The sequence below is a fragment of the Peromyscus leucopus genome, chromosome 16_21 (assembly GCF_004664715.2).
Source record: "Peromyscus leucopus breed LL Stock chromosome 16_21, UCI_PerLeu_2.1, whole genome shotgun sequence".
Taxonomy (NCBI): domain Eukaryota; kingdom Metazoa; phylum Chordata; class Mammalia; order Rodentia; family Cricetidae; genus Peromyscus; species Peromyscus leucopus.
In genome coordinates, this window is record NC_051084.1 from 36,139,109 (window position 1) to 36,159,041 (window position 19,933).

The 19,933-nt window shown below is 52.2% G+C and overlaps 1 protein-coding gene across 3 annotated transcripts in view; it reads left to right on the top strand.

The window, feature by feature from the left end:
* The first annotated feature begins 338 nt into the window (after window positions 1–338).
* Window positions 339–19,933, top strand: part of Lrrc20 (leucine rich repeat containing 20) — a 103,584-nt gene continuing 83,989 nt past the window's right edge. For 2 of the 3 annotated variants that reach the window (XM_028886170.2, XM_037199490.1), the window contains exons 1-2: window positions 339–428; window positions 7,439–7,583. In XM_028886170.2, the coding sequence (XP_028742003.1) occupies window positions 7,502–7,583 (82 nt within the window). In that variant the 5' untranslated portion in view covers window positions 339–428; window positions 7,439–7,501. Of the gene's footprint in view, window positions 429–7,201; window positions 7,313–7,438; window positions 7,584–19,933 lie in introns of those variants that run through there. The other variant, XM_037199489.1, reaches the window with a different exon arrangement.

Genomic DNA, 19,933 nt, shown 5'->3' on the forward strand with positions numbered 1-19,933 from the left:
AGATGAAGTTACTATGAGACCTCAATTAGAGTTTCTTCACGTTTTTCAAAGTTCCCTGATCTGCCGGACTCGGCCCCATCTGGAGAAAACCCAGCCTGGGAGCAGCACCCTCAAGATGTAGGTGCAGACATCCGCCTCCAGCGCTCTGGCTCGGGCTGACTCTACACAAAGCGGTTCCTCCCTAGGTTCCTGAGCGCGCAGAAAGAACTGAGCGCTGATTGGTTCGCGCAGCCGGAGCTCAGGCCTCGCCCCGCCCCAGTTATCATCCTGGCACCGCTATTGGCTGAGCGGTCGTGCGCACAGAGCTGGCTGCCCCTTGGGCTCCGCCCCCTCGAGCTCCGCCCCTTGGGCTCAGAACTTGCACCGGGTACCGGCGGCCGCCGAGGGAGCGTGACTGCTGGGCGCAGGGCTTAGGACGCATTGTCGCCGTAAGTGCTGCCTCAAGCGGCCCACAGGCTCCGCGCCGCGCAGAGTAACGGTGGCCAGAGGCCGAGCGTGGCAGGGGCTGGGGGAGAAGGGAAAGCAGGGTCCCAGGCTTGGCCGCGTCCTTTCCCCTCCCCCAGGACACCTGGTGGTAGCACTGAGCGGCGGCTCGGGCAGTGTCCGGGGTCGTGGACTCGCCAGCCCGCGATCGCTCGGGGGAGTGGGAGGCTCGTGGTTAGCGTTCCCGGACAGCCCAGCTTCCGTTTCCCCAGGGAGACGCCCGTGCCCACGGGGAGAGGCAGCTGCGCATGTCGCTCCGGGAGTGTACTTCTCCGCCCCTGGCAGCGTGGGACGCCCCCGGCCTGTGTAATCACCAGAGTCCCCTGGTCTGTTTGCTTTATTTGACCCCGTCCCCGCCTGCCAGACCAGTGCGGGGCTGGAGACCAGCAGCCACTGGCAGCGGGCATGCGGTCTGGGGGAATCCTGCCTTTGGCCCCTGCGTACTGTCATGGGCAGATACGGTCTGAGGATGCTCACGCGGGGCTCCCCAAACCCCAAGACTCAGAAACTAGGCGCCGACACGTCCGGCTCACTGCCCAGCGGGCTGTTTCCCCTGAGTGGGAAAGTGGGTCAGCTCTGTTCTGGTCTCGAGTGCACCTTTGGGACTGCTGGGGTGCGAACAAGCACCGTGCCCTTCACCTCCCCACACCAGCTCTCGGCCTTGGCAGGGTCCCGAAGCCTGGCTGGAGCCAGCGGTGGGGCAGCTTGCGCACATGGCTCCAGAGGCTCCGGTTGCCCCGCAGAGCGGCTGCCAGGCTCTAAAGTTCCCAGTTGACCACAACAGTAACTAAATATAGGACCATCTGGTGCGTCCGGAGTGTCGCAGTGGTTTCTTTTGCAGAGATCTCAGGGCGGCAGATAAGGTGGTAAAGTTCTGGCCCTTAAGGGCTGGGTCAGAGCTATCTATGGTCAGGGTTTAAGTACCCCAGCCCCCAGTTTGGAATCTAGGTGAGACCGGTTTCCCATCTGGCAGAGGAATCGCGCGCAGCGCTCACAATTGTAGCTCTGTCAAAGCAGAACAGCACACCCACCTTCAATTTATTGTGTGAAAACTTCCGGTTTACCCTTGTTTGCTCACCTATTGATTGGTCATGCCTTGATGTGGGAAGCCCTTAATGGCTTGCAAAGCCCTTGCTCAGAAGCGATTTGTCATCAATTAGTTTTCCTAACAGCTCCATTGAGGAAGGGTGATGTTTCCATCTTACAACTGGGGCTGCCCCACAGCATTGAGAACTTTCCAGAATTCTGCTTGGATTAGTGGTGCCCCTCAGAGGACTGACTGCCTTCTAGGAAAGTCCCCAGAGATCTGAAACAGACTGCAGGCCTTCTCCTCTCTGGCATGCCTTTGTCTACCTGTTGCTGGCACCCTGTGGTTCCTCCCTCTGGGGTCAGGCCACAGTCCTCCATGCTCCCCTCCCCCAGGCTATCATTGTACTGTACTGGCCCATAACTGGCTCATTCTGCCTGCCAGTGGGAAGCTTGTTCCATCAGGCATGTCCAACCTGTGGCCTGTGGGCTCAGTTCGTCCCAGGAGAGCTATGAATGCAGCTCAATACACATGTGGATGACAGGGCCGTGTTGCAGTGTCAAAAGGTGGGGACACCTCCAGTCTGTCTTGTCTTTGTCTCTTTATTGTCCGGGGTGGGTTTTGTAGATGGTGACCAGAAGATTGCAAATTTAAACATGTCCTGGGGCTGTATCACAGACTCGGGGAAGGGACAGGTGAGCAGGTGGGCAGGGATTATTCTGTCTGTCCAAGCACTGTGGACTTTGGAGTGATTTCTTTGGTCATTTCTTCCTCCTCCTTTTCCTCTGGATTTCTTTTCTCCTCCTTCCTCCCTTCCTTCCTTTATTTATTTTTTTGAGACAGGGTCTTGCTCTGTAGCCCAGGCTGGCCTGGAACTCAAAATCCTCCAGCCTCGGCTTTCCTCGGGCTGGGATTATAGATACATGTCGCCGTGTCCAGCTTCCTTGAAAGTTTCCAAGCCTCCCCCGTCCCCCACCCGGCGGCTGCAATGGATAGCCCTGGTTATAATGAAACAGCCCAGGCCCCTGTGGGCCGATAGCTCCTGTTTCTTCCTAACTCTGCTGCCATCACTTTTACTTGAAGGGTTCACCAGATCTCTGCTTCCCGAAGCCCAGAGCTGACACCCGTGGGGCTGGCCTGGGGCCCCTGGTTTGTGCTGGCTCCAGAGGGATGCCGAGTGCCTTGATTGTTCAGATAGTGCTGATGTGCAGATTGTGAATGGGCTCAAAACTGTTTATATAGACTGCGGAGGGGGCAGCCTACAGCCCTGCCTCGCTTGACTTTGACAGTTGTCTGTTTCTCTTTTTAAAATGTTGAAAAGGAAAAAAAAAAAAAACCACAACAACTATGTGTCCCCTCCCATGCCTCCCACTCCCCACCAGTACTGGGATTAAAACCAGGGCTATGAGAAGAGTCTGAGTTGCCCTTGAACTTGCTCTGTAGTCCAGGCAGGTCTTGAACTTATGATTCTCCCTCTCCAGCCTGCTGAGCAGCTGTTATTACAGGCCTGTGCCACCAGACCCAGCAAGGACAAATGTGTTTTTCTCATCCTCCTCCCCAGCCTTTCTCTTTGAGCTCCTATTAGATATTCAATAAATCTGTTTGGTCCAGGCTTTGGGGCCAAAGGGGCCACTAAGTGCACTTGGATAGTTTTCTCGGTGCCTCTTGGTGGGGCCAGGACCCCACTCCAGCCTCCTCAGGTTTGTTCTCCCTCAGCTCTGGAGCCCTGCTACCCTATCTTGGCCCCTGTACAGAATGTGACCTGCCGTCTCTCCATCACACAGTCCTGCCTGCTCTGTCCTCTGGCTTGGAAGAGGTGCCCGGCTGGGTTGGTGGAGTACTTCTCGCTTGTGGTGAAAAGAGTCTTTAGGTGACATGAACGGCTGCTTGGGCAGCGGTGAGCGTGGTGAATGTAGGCAGCTGATGTTTTAGGCAATGGTTTTAGATTTCCTAGGATGTCTCTATGCTTCACCCAGAGCATCCTTGAGATAAGGGAGTCCTTCTTCCTAGTAAGTTGGTTTGACACCTGGACTTTATATGTTGTTCCTGTTCATGCTTTCTGGTCCACTCTGACCCACACTGGTCTACCCAGAGTGGTCTACTCCTGATGGTTTTCCCAGGGACTTCCTTCATCGATAACCCACAGCTGTATGTCACCACCTGGTGACAGCTGATAGAATTGCAGGCATAGGGGCTGAGTGACAGCCTAGTATATTCTTCTGGGTAGCACAGGCCCTGCGCATCTTGGCAAATTTTCTTTCCATTTTTTGTTTTGAGTCCAGAATTGTCCCGGGGCTGTTCTTTAGAAATTTCATCTTCAAAAAAATCACAAGTTAGAGTTAAATCCTGTCATTTTTTTTCCTTTTATTCTTATGCCTTGCATACCTAACATACATAATGATTATTGATCATGAGTATTGGAGAGGGGAAAGGAGAGAAGATGGTATGCAGGAAGAGCCCCATGCCAAGAATCAGGAGACGTGGGGTCTCTGTGTCCATCTAGCTGTTGGCCTCCCTTCCTTGATCCTCAGTTTCCCTGTGTGTGAAGGAGTTAGGGTAGGTGACGTCAGGGCCACTGAGAGGCTCAGTGGGTAAAGCACTTGCTGCTACACCTGGTGACCTGAGTTTGATCTAAGAACCTACTGTGGTGGGGAGAACACATTCTTGAAAGGTGTCTTCTTACCTCCAAATGTGTCCCACAGCACACCTGAGCCTGCACACACACACACACACACACACACACACACACACACACACACACACGAGAGAAGTAAAATTAAGGGCTGGAGAGATGACTCAGTGGTTAAGAGCGCTGGCTGCTCTCCCAGAGGACCCGGGTTCAATTCCCAGCACCCACATGGCAGCTCCCAACGGTCTGTAACTACAGTGCCAGGGGATCTAACACCTTTACACAGACATGAATTTGGACAAATCGCCAATGCATATAAAATAAAATTAAATAAGTAAAATTTAAAAAATAAAGACAAGTACGTCACTTCAATTTTGGCAACGCTAATTCAGGCCTAGGGAGTAGGCAGCTACATGTTGAAAGTGGTGGGGTCCTGTTTGTCACCGCCCCCCCACCCCACTGTCACTCACTGGCCCATGCTATGCAGGCTGTTTATGTATGCGGACTTAGGACCCTTTTCAACCTATTGGAAGAGTCACTTGACTTGCGTTCAGATTTGAAATCCAAGTGGTGGGTGTGGCCTGTCACCATTGGAGGTACTTCCCGAGCATCTGTATTGGTGAGAGTCTGAAGAGAAGCCTAGGGTGGATGTGCTCATAGGCCAGTGGAGGGTGGGGGAAGGGAGCAATATGGGAAGAGAGATTTTTCTTTTTTTTCTGTTTGTTTGTATTTTGCTTTTTTTTTTTTTTTTTTTTTGGAGACAGGATCTCTTTATGATGTAACTCTCTGGCTGTCCTGGGTCTCACTATGTAGCCCAGACCAGGTAGGCCCCCGAACTCCCCAGTGCTGGGATTAAAGGTGCTTGCCACCACGCCCAGCTGGAGAGAGAAATTTTGACGCTCCCAAACAACCCGAGTGACCTGTGCTTAGTCATGTAAGTAGTACCACTGAAGCTCAGAGGGAGGAGCCACTGCTGAGGCTGGGACAGTCAGGGGACACTTTCTGGGAGTGGAGCCATGGGACCTGGACTCATTCCTCACGGATGAGTTCTGCCGAGGTGTTTGTTCAGAGTCCTGTGGGTCATACACGGAAAAACTCCGCGCTGGTGTCGCACCTGCCCATGTCCTCCCGGATCCTCTCAGCTGGCTTTCATGGAGTGTTTATGAGTCCCGGGCTCTGAGTGAGGCAGGATCACATGCTTTGTGGGATCATGTGCACTCATTGAGAGGTGTTACTAGGCTTCGTGCTCAGTGTGGTTGAGCCCCCCTCTCCCCCCCCCCCCCCCCCCCACACTTCCCAGTCACTCGGTGGCAGAGTTGGACTTGGGGTCTTTCCCATCATCAGTGTGTTCTGCCCTTCCTGTGATTGCTTGGTAAGCATTTTACCAGATAAGCTACACTCCTAGCCTATTTTTCCAATGCCTTGTCATTTGCTTTTCTTCCCTTCCTTTCTCTCTCTCTTCCTTTCTCTCTCTCTTCCTTTCTCTCTCTCTTTCTTTCTCTCTCTCTCTCTCTCTCTCTCTCTCTCTTTCTTTCTGTATATATGTATGTATGTATGTATGTATGTATGTATGTATGTAGTATTTTGTCTGAATGTATGTATGTGTACTACATACATATCTGGTGCCTGATGCCTTCAGAAGCCAAAAGAGTATGGTTGTGAGCTGCCATGAGGGTCCTGCGACTTGGATCCAGGTCTGTGGAAGAGCAGCCATTGCTCTTAACCTCTGAGCCATCTCTCCAGCCCCCACACTTCTTTAAGTATCTTCTCCCCAGTGTTCCAGTGTAAGACAAATTGCTAAATGGTCTTATTAATAAAAAATCCAGAACCAGGTATTGTTGTAAAAGCTGAAAAACCAGAGAAACAGCCAGGTGTTGGTGGTGCACACCTTTATTCCCAGCACTCGGGAGGCAGAGGCAGGTGGATCTCTGTGAGTTCGAGGCCAGCCTGGACTACAGAGTGAGCTCTAGGAAAGGCGCAAAGCTACACAGAGCAACGCTGTATCAAAAAACAAAACAAGCCGGGCAGTGGTGGTGCACGCCTTTAATCCCAGCACTCGGGAGGCAGAGCCAGGCGGATCTCTGTGAGTTCGAGGCCAGCCTGGGCTACCAAGTGAGCTCCAGGAAAGGTGCAAAGCTACACAGAGAAACCCTGTCTCGAAAAACCAAAAAAAAAAAAAAAAAAAAAAAAAAAAAAAAAAAAAAAAAAAAACAAAAAACCAAAAACAAAACAAAACAAAAAAATCAGAGAAACAGAATAAGCTACAGCCAACCTCACCTTGACAACTCCTCAGCTGATCCTGTTTCCTCAGACTGAAGGCCTCTGAGTCCTCACTTCCTCACTGGAATAGATCTCAGCTGTACTGCTGTTAAAAAGCTTCTAGTTCCTGGTCCTCATACCTTTCTGCTTCCTGCCATCACTTCCTGGGATTAAAGGCATGTGTCTTTCCTAAGCAATGACATGAGATCTCAAGTGCTGGGATTAAAGGTGTGTGCCACCATGTCTGGCTCTGGTCCCGGCGTGGCCTTGAACTCACAGAGATCTGGATGGATCTCTGTCTCCCGAGTGATAGGATTAAAGGAGTATGCTACAACTGTCTGGCCTCTATGTCTGATCTAGTGGCTGTTCTGTTCTCTGACCCCCAGATAAGTTTATTAGGGTGCACAAGAAATCAACCACAATCCAGTTTCCCTTCTCACGTCCAGCGCTTCCTCTTTCCTTGCAGATAAACTCTGCAGCAAGCCGAGACTGAGGCCTGAGTGCTGACACTGTCACCATCCTCTGTTCTGGCATAGAGGCGGGGGATCCCTGGAGACCACCCACCTGCCGACTCTAGGGCCCATTTGCCCCGGTACTGCACTTCCTGCCCTGGTAGATGGGGCAGCGAGCCGGGCAGTTATGTGGATTGAGCCCTGGCCAGGAGGCTGCAGAATAGACAGGCGCCTTTCCCCAGCAGTTAGCTGGACCTGGCCTCTTCCCCAGCAACCCGCCCTACCTGTTGAGTCACAGGCCATCTGAGTCCTCACCCCTGCCTGGCCACTGGGTCAAGCTCTGTGTATGGTGAGGTCACACGTGTTGGTCCTCCCAGGAGAGGCCCAGCTGCCCTCACCCTCTGGGTGGTAGATCAGAGCACTGCAGAGGCTAAACTGGATGTGGCCTGGGCTCTGGAGGAGGTGAGTGGCCTGGGGACTCCTTCCTTGTAGCTTCTTAAGGGCCTGGGTCCTTAGGGAGGAGAGTACCGGTCATGGGACGGACCCTGGCTGGCAGGTGGGTGTTTCATGGTCCTGTGTTTTCCCCAGGCTCAGACCCCTTTGTGAGCAGCAGACCAGCCTGGAGGCTGGGAGCCGGACACCCACGTCTGCATGCTGAGGAAGATGGGTGAGGCCGTGGCCAGAGTCGCGAGGAAGGTCAACGAGACGGTAGAAAGCAGCTCAGATACCCTGGGTAAGTGAGGCCCGGCTCTCCTGCCCTGTGACTTGCTTGTGAATTCGGAGGTGGCCCATAAAGGAGATGAAGGGGGCCGTCAGTGTGTGGCCAGAAGGACAAGCGCTTCTTGGAACTTCTACTACAGTTGTGGCTAGTGTGGCTGGTGTGTGTGTCCCCCTGTAGACTTGGTTCTTATGTTGGGTCCTGGCCAAAGAAATTGGAAGAGTGCTGAGCTGTGGATCCTGACTGCTTGGATGTCAGTGAGCTTAGTGTGTATGTGTGTGTGTATGTGTGTGTGCGCGCGCGCACACGCACGCTCCATCAAACTGCCTCAAAACATCAAACTGGCCACGCTCGAGTCACCCCATGTACAGGCCCCATGCGGGGCGCCTCCTGAGTGTTATCTGGTTGAACTGTCACCATCTCCCTGTGGGGAACAATACTTGCCTGCCAGTCATGTCTAGCCTGTGTAAGCTTTTGGGCTCACCCAGCTGGAAGATAGTTTCACGCTCTGCTGTTGTGACATGTTTTTTTTTTTTTTAATTTGAACAGATAATAGCATTTTAGCCTTTTATTTACCCCGAGACTCCTAAGTATTTAAGCAAGCCATCCATCTAGTCGAATTCTGGAGATATGAATGACAGGAGCAGCCAGGGGGACTGAACAATTATGTCTGTGTATGCATGAGTTTGTGTGTGCCTTTGTGAGGTGAGCATGAAGGATTCATGTGTTCTGCATACACATGAGAGTGTGTGTGTGTGTGTGTGTGTGTGTGTGTGTAACTCACAGGATTATCAGTGCCACTGAAGAGACATAGGCATGTTGGCACATTGTAGGAACTCAGAGGGCTAGAGCACAGCCCTGTCTTGGGGATGACAGTGCATATGGCTTGGATGGGCTTTGTCTGTGGAGAGGAATTTTCCAAGCATGTTGGGGTTTGTGTGCACACGGGTGTGTCTGCATGTGCCTGTGTAACAAGGAAGCCTTTGGGTGGTGGTTATTGCCCGAGTAGAGACCCGAGCTGTGAGCTCCCTTCAGGTGTTGTCTGGAATGCAGGCTCTGAGCCAGAAGGTGACAGCCCGGGGATTAGAGAGACAGTCAGCCTTCAGATACGCTTCGGTCACTGCCTCTTCCAGGAAGCCCTCAGTTTTATCCCATCCACCCTCCCTCCCTCTCTTCCTCCTCTGTAGTGACCCATTTGGCATTTCCAGAAGGCAGGAACACTGTGGTTTTTTTTCTCCATGTATCTGAAGCGGAATGCTATGTATGCAGATCAAACTGGCCTCGAACTCACAGAGATCCGCCTGTCTCTGCCTCCTTAGTGCTGGTATTAAAGGCGTGCGCCACCATGCACGGTTGACCCTGTGGTCTTCTGCACCCTCTCCCTGAACCTAGTATGGCACTTGGCACTTTGTTGGCATGAGGCGGGTTCACCAAGCTGAGGCAAAGGGTGAGGAGAGGTTGTCAGGCAATGGGTGGCTTTGGAGGGGGAGCCTTGGGGATAGCCGCTAACAGTGGCCCCTCAGCAGAGCTCTGGAGTCTGACCCCCAGCGTACAAGACCCTCTGCCAGGCTTCGGGCTGTCGGGTCCTGGATGTGAATCCCGACTCTGCCACGGACTAGCTTGGCATCTCAGCAGGTCACCTATCCTGTCTGAGCCTTGATTTCTTCATCTGTAAAGTAGGGATGGTAGTTGTGTCCTTCTCTCAGGGTGGTCAGGGACAATTGTGTCATCCTCTCAGGGTGGCTAAGAACAATTACATCTGTCACTTGCTTGGCATGCAGGGAGCTCAGGCATTGGCAGCTATTATTTTTAATTTTTTTCTCATACCCAAAGGCGGTTGAGGTGGAGGCTAAGTCCTCATTGGCACAAACGACCTCCACAGGTGCCAATCAGCCCGGTCACACACGGCCCGCCTCACATTCCCTCCGAGAGGCAGTTCAGTATGAGGTGGCGTGTCGATAAGGTGGCGGGGGTTGAGGGACCCAGGCAGCACCTTCTCATCCAGATCCAGATCCAGATCCAGATCCGGTGAGCACAGTGGGTAGTGACAGTGCTCAGGAGGGAGAGCCAGGGAGGGAGACCTGAACTCTGACCCCGGCAGCTTCCTGGTGGAAGAGGCAGCTGTGAGGAGGCAGGAGGAAGGGACCGGATATGGCCACGGTAGGAGAGGCCTTTGAGTTAGAGTTGATTCTTTAGCTTTCAGGAGGTGTTGTTAAGGGGTGATACCCCCCAACTGTGTGAAATCTGGAGCTCCCCAAACCAGAGATTGCAAATGCATGTGTCCCAGTGGTCAGGTGCAGAAGTCAGCAAGTGGAGTCTGCCTGGGTGACTCGTCTGGGCTGGTTAGGGTAGAACATGGCATACCAACCCCTGCACCAGCCAGGGTCTGTGCCCACTGAGGATCCCAAGGCAGGCCTCCAGCCACTCTACCAGACCACCACAGTGCCTGGGATTAGAACCCCTGCTGAGGGTACCAGAGCCGAGAGCCTCCCTGTACCACACAGCCTTGGGGTAGGGTGGTAGCTGGTGATTGCCAAGATCCTGGGTGCAGCAAAGGCCCAGTCAGTGTGGGAGAGCCTTCAGCCATGGAAGTCCTGCTGAAGCCGGAGACTTTCCTGTGGTGGGATTGAGCCTTTAAAGTCGCAGTTGGGTTGTACAGGCCTTTTTACCGCTTTAGTAACCACAGAAGCAAAATGTGAGACCTGGCTGTTCTGAGCTCCTCACAAGTCTGCCTTTTGGAAGGTGACCCGACCAGACCAGGCTCAGACAGTCTGAAGGAGCCACGGGCTTTAAGAAGTCTGTACCTATTGAGCACTTACTGTGTGTTACCTGTCTGAAAAAAAACACAAAAAACAAGGTCTGGGTTAGATGACTCAGTGTGTAAAGATGCTGACCACCAAGTCAAAGACCCAAGTTCAATCCCCAGGACCCACTCAGTGGAAGGAAAGAACCAACTCCTACAGGTTGTCCTTGGACCTCTCCGTGGGTCTTGTGACACTTGGGCACGTACACACACACACACACACACACACACACACACACACACACACATGCTTGTGGTTTCAGAATCTTTGAGGAATTTTTTTTTCAGTGCAGAGCTGAAGAAAGATAAGACAGATATTTTTTTTAAAAAAAAAAAAAAAGGAGCTTCCACCCTAGCTCACCCTTTTACTGAGGGTGACATACATCAAAAACCCCAGCTTCCAGCAGGGACAGCTTGGCCCCTTGACAGGCCCAGAGCGGCCATCCTCCCACCTAGGGGTGATGGGATGTCAGTTCTGCCTCTCCAGGTCCTCTGCTCACCAGGCACCCGTGCGAGTGCTTTGCCAGTCCTGACTCATTTAATTGTCACGAGAACTTGATGATGTCAGTATCCTGTTGTAAAGATGATGAAACAGATGTGAGGTTTTTTTTTTGTTGTTGTTTTTCTTTTTCCTTTGGTTTGGTTTTTCGAGACAGGGTTTCTGGCTGTCCTGGATCTCAGCTCTGTAGACCAGGCTGGCCTCGAACTCACTGAGATCCACCTCCCTCTGCCTCCTGAGTGCTGCTGGGATTAAAGGTGTGAGCCTAGACATGAGTATTTTTAATGTCTTCTTTCTAGCATACTGCTGCATAAAGGTAACCAACTTGTGCCCTCTGTAAGGTTGATTTTTAATTTTGTGAGAAGGTGTGTCACTGTGTACCCCAAACTCATTATATAGCTTAGGCGGGCTTTGACCTCACTGTGTAGCCCAAGCTGGCCTTGAACTTACGGTGACCTTCTTACTCAGTCTCTCGAGTGCTAGGAGTAAATGCAAACATGTATCACATCATGCTGTAGGAGTTTTACAGAGCTGGAGCTGGAAAGAGTGTGCAGGTGACTTGCTGGTGACCCAGGTGGGTAGAGGTGGAACCACAGCTCACCCAGCCCTGTGTGGTTCAGACCCTGGCGGGACAAACACCCTGATGCCCCTGTGGGGGCACAGGAAATGAAGGGATGGGCTGAGAGCCAAGCCACCGCCGGCTACCCTACTCCAGACTGTCTCCTCTCCCGCCTCAGAAACACCCCTGTGAGCCTGCCTTTTCTTTTCCTTCCGTTCTTTTTGAGGCAGGGTCTCACTGTGTGGTCCTGGCTGGCCTGGAACTTGCTCCATAGACCAGGCTGACCTTGAGCTCACAGAGCTCCTCTTGCCTCATGCCTCTGCCTCCCAAAGTGCACCACCATACTTGGCTTGCATTTTTAATGATGTGTACTTATGCACACATGAATACAGATGCCCTCAAAAAGCCAGAGGAGAGCAGTGGATCCTCTGGAGCCGGAGTTACAGATGGTTCTCCTCTGAAAGAGCAGCGAGTGCTCTGAGCTGCTGATCTATCCCTCCAGCCCCTATTCCCGGGCTCTTTTAATTTTTGTTTTGTGATAGTCTCATCGAGTGGTCTAGCCTGGTCCTGAACTTGGAACCCTTCTGCTTCAGTCTCCCACGAGGCTGGGGTTCCAGACAGGCAAACCCACGCCCAGCTGAGCTTGGCCGCCTTTCCTCAGTAGAGCCTGTGTGACACTCGTCCTGGCTGGCGAGAATCCATCTGTACCTAGCTTCTCTCTTCCCCTGAGTGGGGATACGTGGCAGAGGTCTGCCACCTGTTACCTGTTCCCGGGCCGGAGGACGTGTGGATGATTCCTAGGTTTCCCACATTGTGAATGAGCCAGCCCATCGACGCCGTCATGAAGGGTTTTGTGCGAGTCAGTGCCGGGAGCAGTGGCTGGGCTGTGTGTGGTGAGTGGGGTTTGACCACCGTGGAACAGCCCCTCTCGTGCCCAGAGCTCTGGTCCCTGCCCATATTCTCCGGCACGCAGTACGGTTTTCAGTTTAGGACGGTCTTTTAGGGGGAGACAGCATCTGTTGTTGCTTTATTTACAGTTCTTTGATGACAAACGATGTTGACAATCTTTTCACGTACCTCTTTGCCCCGCCTGTCTTTGATGAAATCTGTGTTCCAACCCTTTACTGTCATTTTAAATAAGTTTTGTCATTAAGTTTTGAAAATTCGTGTGTGTGTGTGTGTGTGTGTGTGTGTGTGTGTGTGTGTATCTATACATATATATGTATGTATGCAGATATATATTTTTTTCTTTGAGGTGGTGTCTCTGTAGTCCTGGCTATTTTGGAACTCAAAAGAGATCTCTTTGCTCCTGCCTTCTGAGTGCTAGGACTAAAGGCATATGCCACCCTGCCCGGATCTATAAATATATATTTTTAAAATGTTTTATGACTTATTTATTGGGTGGGGCACACAGATGCCATGGTGTGTATGTAGAGGTTAGGGAACTTTCGGGAGTCAGTCCTCTTCTCCCACCATGTGGGTCCTGGGGTTGGAATTCAGGTAGTCAGGTTTGGTGGTAAGTGTCTTTACGTACTGAGCCTTCTTGCTGGTACCCAGCTCTTTATGTATTCTGGATCCAAGTTCTAGTTCACTTTTTTTTTTTTTTTTAAGTTTGAGTCATAGTCTGGCTATGTAGTCCAGGCTAGACTCCAGTGCCATCTCCTGCCTCAGCCTCCTAAGTGCTGGGATCCTACGTGTTCTCCATCATATCTGGCCAGACATGTTTTGCTAACTCAGTTTCTAGGCTCTGCCTCGTCTTTCAGCCTTCTGACACTGCCTTTTGAGAAACAGATACTTTTAATCTTGATGAAGTCCAGTTTATCTTTTTTTTTTTTTTTCCTTCTAGACAGTACTCCTGGTGGTTCATATAAGATAGCTTTGCCAAACTCAAGCCTGCCTGTCCTCCTCTTGGAACTGTCTGGAAGCCGGGCAAATCTGTGGGTTCATGGGCCCCATGTCTGTGAAAGTGCAAGGTTCTCTCTCCCAAGCAGCACTTAGATGGGAGGCTTGTGTGAGTCCCTTCTACCTTGAATTTCTAAGGTCTGGCCGGGTTCGTTGCCTGGCAGGCCTCTGAATATGGATGAGGGGTAGAGAGAGAGGCTGAGCTCAGTTGGGAGAGGCCGCCACGTCCTAGGATGGGAGCTGAGACATCAGTAGGTGACCCAGGCTAGGGAGAGAAGAGATGTAGCCTTCTCTTCCCTTGTCCCAGGCTCACCGCGGTCCCTCCCCAGCTCTTAGCCACGCTCTGCTGTGCTTACCAGCAGATGGCACCCTGTCACCAGCTGGCCTGGCTATTGTAGGGTGTAGGTTTTACCACCTGACAAGAAGTCCTCTCCCCAGCTGGCTCGCTCTCTGTAATGTATAATTGTCTGATCCCTGTAGGGACCACATGATCTGGAAGCCTTTCCTTCCTCCCTCCTTCTCTTCCTTTTTTTTTAAAATTTTTTTTTATTTTTTTATTTTGAGACAGGGTCCCAGTGTGTAGCTCTTAGCTCTGGCTGGCCTGAAACTCCCTATGTAGTCCAGACTGGCGTCAAATTCACAGAGGTTTTCATGCCTCTGCCTAAGTGCTAGGATTAGAGCTGAGTGCCACCCAGCCCAACAGAAACCTTTTCCTTCTTTTCTTCCTTCTCTTCTTCCTCCCTCCCTCCCTCTTCCTTCCTTCCTTTCTTTATATTTTTATGCGCATTGGTGTTTTACCTGCATGTATGTCTGTGTGAGGGTGTCAGATCTTGGAGTTACAGTTGTGAGCTGCCATGTAAGTGCTGGGAATTGAACTCAGATCTCCTGGAAGAGCAACTCAGTGCTCTTAACTGCTGAGCCATCTCTCCAGGTTCAAAACCCCTTTCTTTTATGACAGTATTTACCATGCACTTGTATGAGTCTCACTGAATCTGAAATTTCTACTGGCTCTTTCCTAACAAATATACACTGAATACCGACCGTATGCTTAGCAGAACTAGCTGCTCCAGGGGTGTCAGTGTGGAAACTGAGGCAGGTCTCTCTCCATGTTTCTCTCTCTCTCTGGACACACACAGATTTAGGATAAGGGAAACAGCCAGGACTATAGCAGGAACGACTTGGTGACCTCTGAGCCGACCATTTCTCTGGAGCATGGCTGCCCTGTGCACATAGTGTTCAGCACCCTCCCTAGCCCCATCCCAGAGATGCCCATGTTCCTGTCCAGTCCGCCTCCTCTGATAGAACACCACAGCCCAGGTGGCTTAAAAGCAGCAGAAAATTGGTCCGAGGGCTCAGTGGGCAGGACGCTGGCCGTGCAAGCATGAGTGCCTGAGTCTGGATCCCCAGAAGCCACGCAGAGCTGAATGCTGTAGCACAAGATGGAGGCAGAGATAGACCCGAGAGCTCAAAGGCCAACTAGCCTGGCGTAGGCAGCGGTAAATAAGAAGAAACCCTGTCTCCAACAAGGTGGAAGGTGGACACTGACACCCAAGATTTTCTCACTTGGGTGTTTGAGACCAATCTCAGGTCCTTTCCAACAACAGTGTACACTCTTAACTGAGGTCCTTTCCAGGAACAGTGAACACTCTTAACTGAGGTCCTTCCCAGGAACAGTATACACTCTTAACTGAGGTCCTTCCCAGGAACAGTGTACACTCTTAACTGAGGTCCTTTCCAGGAGCAGTGTACACTCTTAACTGAGGTCCTTTCCAACAACAGTGTACACTCTTAACTGAGGTCCTTTCCAGGAGCAGTGTACACTCTTAACTGAGGTCCTTTCCAACAACAGTATACACTCTTAACTGAGGTCCTTTCCAGGAACAGTGTACACTCTTAACTGAGGTCCTTTCCAGGAACAGTGTACACTCTTAACTGAGGTCCTTTCCAGGAACAGTGTACACTCTTAACTGAGGTCCTTTCCAGGAGCAGTGAACACTCTTAACTGAGGTCCTTTCCAACAACAGTGTACACTCTTAACTGAGGTCCTTTCCAGGAACAGTGTACACTCTTAACTGAGGTCCTTTCCAGGAACAGTGTACACTCTTAACTGAGGTCCTTTCCAGGAACAGTGAACACTCTTAACTGAGGTCCTTTCCAGGAGCAGTGTACACTCTTAACTGAGGTCCTTTCCAGGAACAGTGAACACTCTTAACTGCTGAGCTGTCTGTGCAGCTTCCCGCATGTGGATTTTTACAGAAAGGTTACTTACTTACTTGTGTGTGTGAATGTATGTGCACGTGTGTATTTGAGTGTACGCACATGCAGGCCCCAAGAGGATGTTGAGTGGTATGTGGGTGCTGGGATCTGAACTGCGGTCCCCATGGATTGTGCAGCAACCATTCTTAACCTGAGCACTGGATTTTCCACACATCCGTCTTTGATTTTGTTTCTCCACTGCCCGGGATCTTCCACGCGGTTGCCTGCAGATGTTTGTTCTGTGCATCACTGTGTTCTATTTCACCGCGTACATGTGCCCCGGGGTGTTCACCCACACCACTGTAAATGGACTCAGGGCTGCCCAGCAGTTCTTGTTTGTTTGTTTGTTTGTTCGAGACAGGCTTTCTCTGTGTAGTTTTGGAGCCTGTCCTGAAACTCACTCTGTAGCCCAGGCTGGCCTCGAACTCACAGAGATCCGCCTGCTTCTGCCTCCCGAGTGCTGGGATCAAAGGCGTGTACCACCGCCGCCCCGCCCCAGCAGTTCTTACATGCATGTAATTCTGTAAGGAGAGACTCAGGCTGTAGGCATCTTTTCTAGGTAGTATGGATCTTTAGGACAGGTATCATTCAGGCTGGCTTGGGTACTGGCTGGTTGTAGCACTGGTAGAGAGGAAGAGCCAGTAAGTGGGACACATCTCGGGTACCTATGGGCCCCCTTCATCCCTCTTAGGATAGGCCTGTTGATGGCAAGAGGAGTCCTGAGGCTTGAGCCTGGTTTCTGTTGCTGTGATGAAACACCATGACCAAAAAGCAAGTTGGGGAGGAAAGGGTTTATCAGGCTTACACTTCCACGTCACTGTTCATCACTGAAGGAAGTCAGGACAGGAACTCAAACAAGGCAGGATCTTGGAGGCAGGAGCTGATGCAGAGGCCATGGAAGGGTGCTGCTTACTGGCTTGCTTCCCATGGCTTGATCAGCCCACGTTCATATAGAACCCAGGTCCAGCAGCCTAGGGATGGCACCACCCACCATGAACTGGGCCCTCCCCTATGGATCACTAATTGAGAAAATGCCTTACAGCTGGATCTCAAGGAGGCCTTTCCTCAGCTGGGGCTCCTTCCTCTCTGATGACTCTATTGCTTGTGTCGCGTGGACACACGGAACCACCCAGTACAAGCCTTTAGCTCAGCCCTGACCTCGCGAGGTGACCTTGGCAGTCACTTCCCAACTCTGGCCTGGACCTCTGTCAGTTATACAGGTGCTGGGGAGCCAGCCCACTCTGCCAGGTGCTTCGGACATGTGCATTCTCTGGCCCGGGAGTCTGAGAAAGCAGGCTGGTGTGGGCTGGCCGCGGCTGCAGTGGCTGTCAATAAAGCCTCGGAGAATCTGAGGCTGCTGTCCCTGGCAGGATGTGCCAGCGTAGAGAGAGCAGCGGAGGTGGGATCCTGGTAGGATGCGAGAGTATAACTCAGAAGCAGATACCTGGCTTGAAAAGCAAAATCAATAGAACCGGAGAAACAGAAGCTTTACCACCAGCAAATTGGCCTGGCGCCGACGCCTGCTGAGCCTCAGGGCAGGACCCAAGCTTGGGGCGGCTCTCGTTTCACAGGCCAGCGATTAGCGCCAGTCCTCCTGGGTCCTGTGGCGCGTCTGAACTGATGTCTAGCGCAGCTGAGGCCCAGAAGCGTGGGTTCAAAGTCCAGGCAGTGAGGGAGGCAGGAGAGGGTTGGGAAGCTTCCAGAACACCTTGTCTTCTGCCCTTGGTGTAGTGTTTCTTTGTGCCCAGGTGGTCACGGAGCCCGCCTAGACCCCTCAGCCTCAGGTGCAGAGACCTGGGACAGGGAAGGAACCTTACTCTGATACCTGCGGGGCCGGGTGTGGACTTGCTCTAAGGTCTAGTTGTGACCTTCGCACCTGGAGAAATACTTAAAACAGGCAGATGGTCCATAAAACAGCAGCAGATGGGCTGGGATGTAGTTGAGTTCGGAGAGCGTTTGCCTAGTAAATCAAGCCTAGTGGGGTATTCTTGCAGTCCCAGCACTTGAGAAGGAGAGGCGGGAGGAACATCCTCAGCTATCTAGTAAACTCAAGGCTAGCCTGGGCTACATGAGACCCTGACTCCAAAAAAACAAAACAAAACAACAACAACAACAACAACAAAAGCCCACTAACACAACAAGACACAGGTGCCAGCCATGGTAGTACCTCTCTGTAATCCCAGCACTCTGGAGGTGGAGATCATGATGAGTCCCAGGCTTAGCTAAGGCTGCAAATGAGACCCGTCTTAAAAAACAACCCTCTACCCCGCCCCACCCGGGAAGAAGACAGAAATCAAAATCCAAGCACAGTGAGAAGCTGTGGGTAATCCCTAGGCCTTGAGTGCTAGCTCCAAAGCGGGGAATGGTAGGTAGTGGGAGCCAGGCTCTCCCACCCGGCCCTCGGGCCCCCAGTCCCTTCCTCTCTGGCACAGTGTTTTGTGGGACCAGCATGAGGCTCCTGGGGTCAGACCGGCTGGCTGTGGGATTGCTGGGACAGAGAGCGGTCAGCCGGAGTCCTAGGCCGCCCCCCTTCATGGCAGTGGTGAGAAAGGCCCCAAAGCTCTGTGGCTCCGCCCCAGACCCTCTCCCTCCCTTGGACCTATATAGATAGATCCTTTTGGAGGTCCGAAAGCGTCGGTGAATGAGCCTCGTTCACCCCGTTCTGACATCACGGAGGGCTGAGGACCTCAGACATCCATGCTGTCAGATCCTAGGAATGGAGGTCAGTGCCCCAAGGACTGACTGCCCTGCTCCCTGGCTCCAGCTCTGTCCCATGTTACCCGGTCAGAGAACTCATCCCAAGCCAGTGCCTGCGCTGGAGACATGAATAAAGCCTCGTTCACTTGCTCTCCTCCCCTCCCTCCTCCCTCCACCCTTCTCCCATCCCACTGCTGTGGAGGTGACTTAGGGGTGAGAGTTGGTCCCTCCCTGGGTTGTCTCAAGGGAAGCAGGTGGATGGTGGTGGTCCCTCTACAGCAAGAACACTGGGACCCAGGCATGGCAGTGATTTATGGAAATGCTGCAATCCGTGCAGAGAGGGCGCCAGATGGAGAGATGGCCCTGTGGGTTGTACAGTCTGTGCAGAGGAGGGGGTGAATGGCATATGGATGAGCTCTGCTTTTACACACAGGACCCCAGCTGTGCTGAACCTTACTTAGAAGGCGAGTCAGGTGCAGGGTGCAGGCAGGGGGCCCGCAGACAAAGTGTTCTGGGTAAAAAGGTAGGAGGTCCCCACCAGGAAGGGCAGGGCCACACAGAAGGGCAGAGGAGCCAGTTAGGAGGCGAAGTGGTATGTCCATTGTAAATAGTTGTGCATTGAGGCCCCACCTCATACAGGGCCAGGATCTAAAGAGCCTGAAGGTGGAAAAGTCACTTCGAATCAAAATGACCCGTGTCTTCCATGGACCAGGCTGTCTCAGCGGCTGGACATCCCTCCCGTCCCATCCTTAACTCTGCGATCTGATTAACCTTAGAAGGTACCTGTTAAGCCTCCCAACTCCTTATGTAGCTGAGGAGGATCTTGAACTTCTGGTCCTCCTGGCTCTGCCTCCAGAGTGCTTGGATTACAGGCTCGAACCACTGTGCCCAGTTTGGTTTTCTACATCCTGTGAACACTGACCAACTGGGCGACATTCCAGCCTCTAATGCCGTGTTACAGAGGAGAAAACAGAGGCCGGGGGGCACCGAGCCACTTCCCCAGGCTTACCTCCCAGGAGGGCATGGGGCGGGGGATTTAAACTCAGCCAGAGTTCTCTCCAGGGTGGAGCACACATTGTTACTTACCTCTGAGGAGACTGTTGATTCTGTGTTTGGAAGCACTTTAGTTTATGGCCAGCAGGCCCACGTTGGAGGGAAATACGTGTCTTCAATGTCAGAGTGGCACACTGCTTTTGAAATCAGTTAAATGAGTGCGTGAGCTGCCTCCGCTTCCTCTGGTCTGGGTGGTGACAGAGGTCCCTGATGACTTCTGAGCAAGAGAGCTGCATGACCTGCTTAGGTCTAGAAGGGTATAGGGCACACATGAAACCACCTTAGGGAACCCAGGGAAGAAGCAGTTTGGCACCTTTGTGGGTGATGAGAAGTCAGTCAGGTGTGCTGTGTGGAACCTGGTTCCACTTGAACAAACAGGGAAGCCTGGGTTATTTGGGGTTGGTAATGTGGGGGGTTTGGGGGCCTCGTGGGACGCCATGGAGAGGCTCACAGCAAGGAATTGGACAGATGGCTCGCCCAGCTGGCTCCGGGGATTTCTGCAGAAGAGCTACTGCTCCAGGAGCCCGCCCCACCTTAGATTGCTCCCTCCTTCAATCCCATGGACCTGTGCAATTCTTTGAAATTGCAGGGCTAAT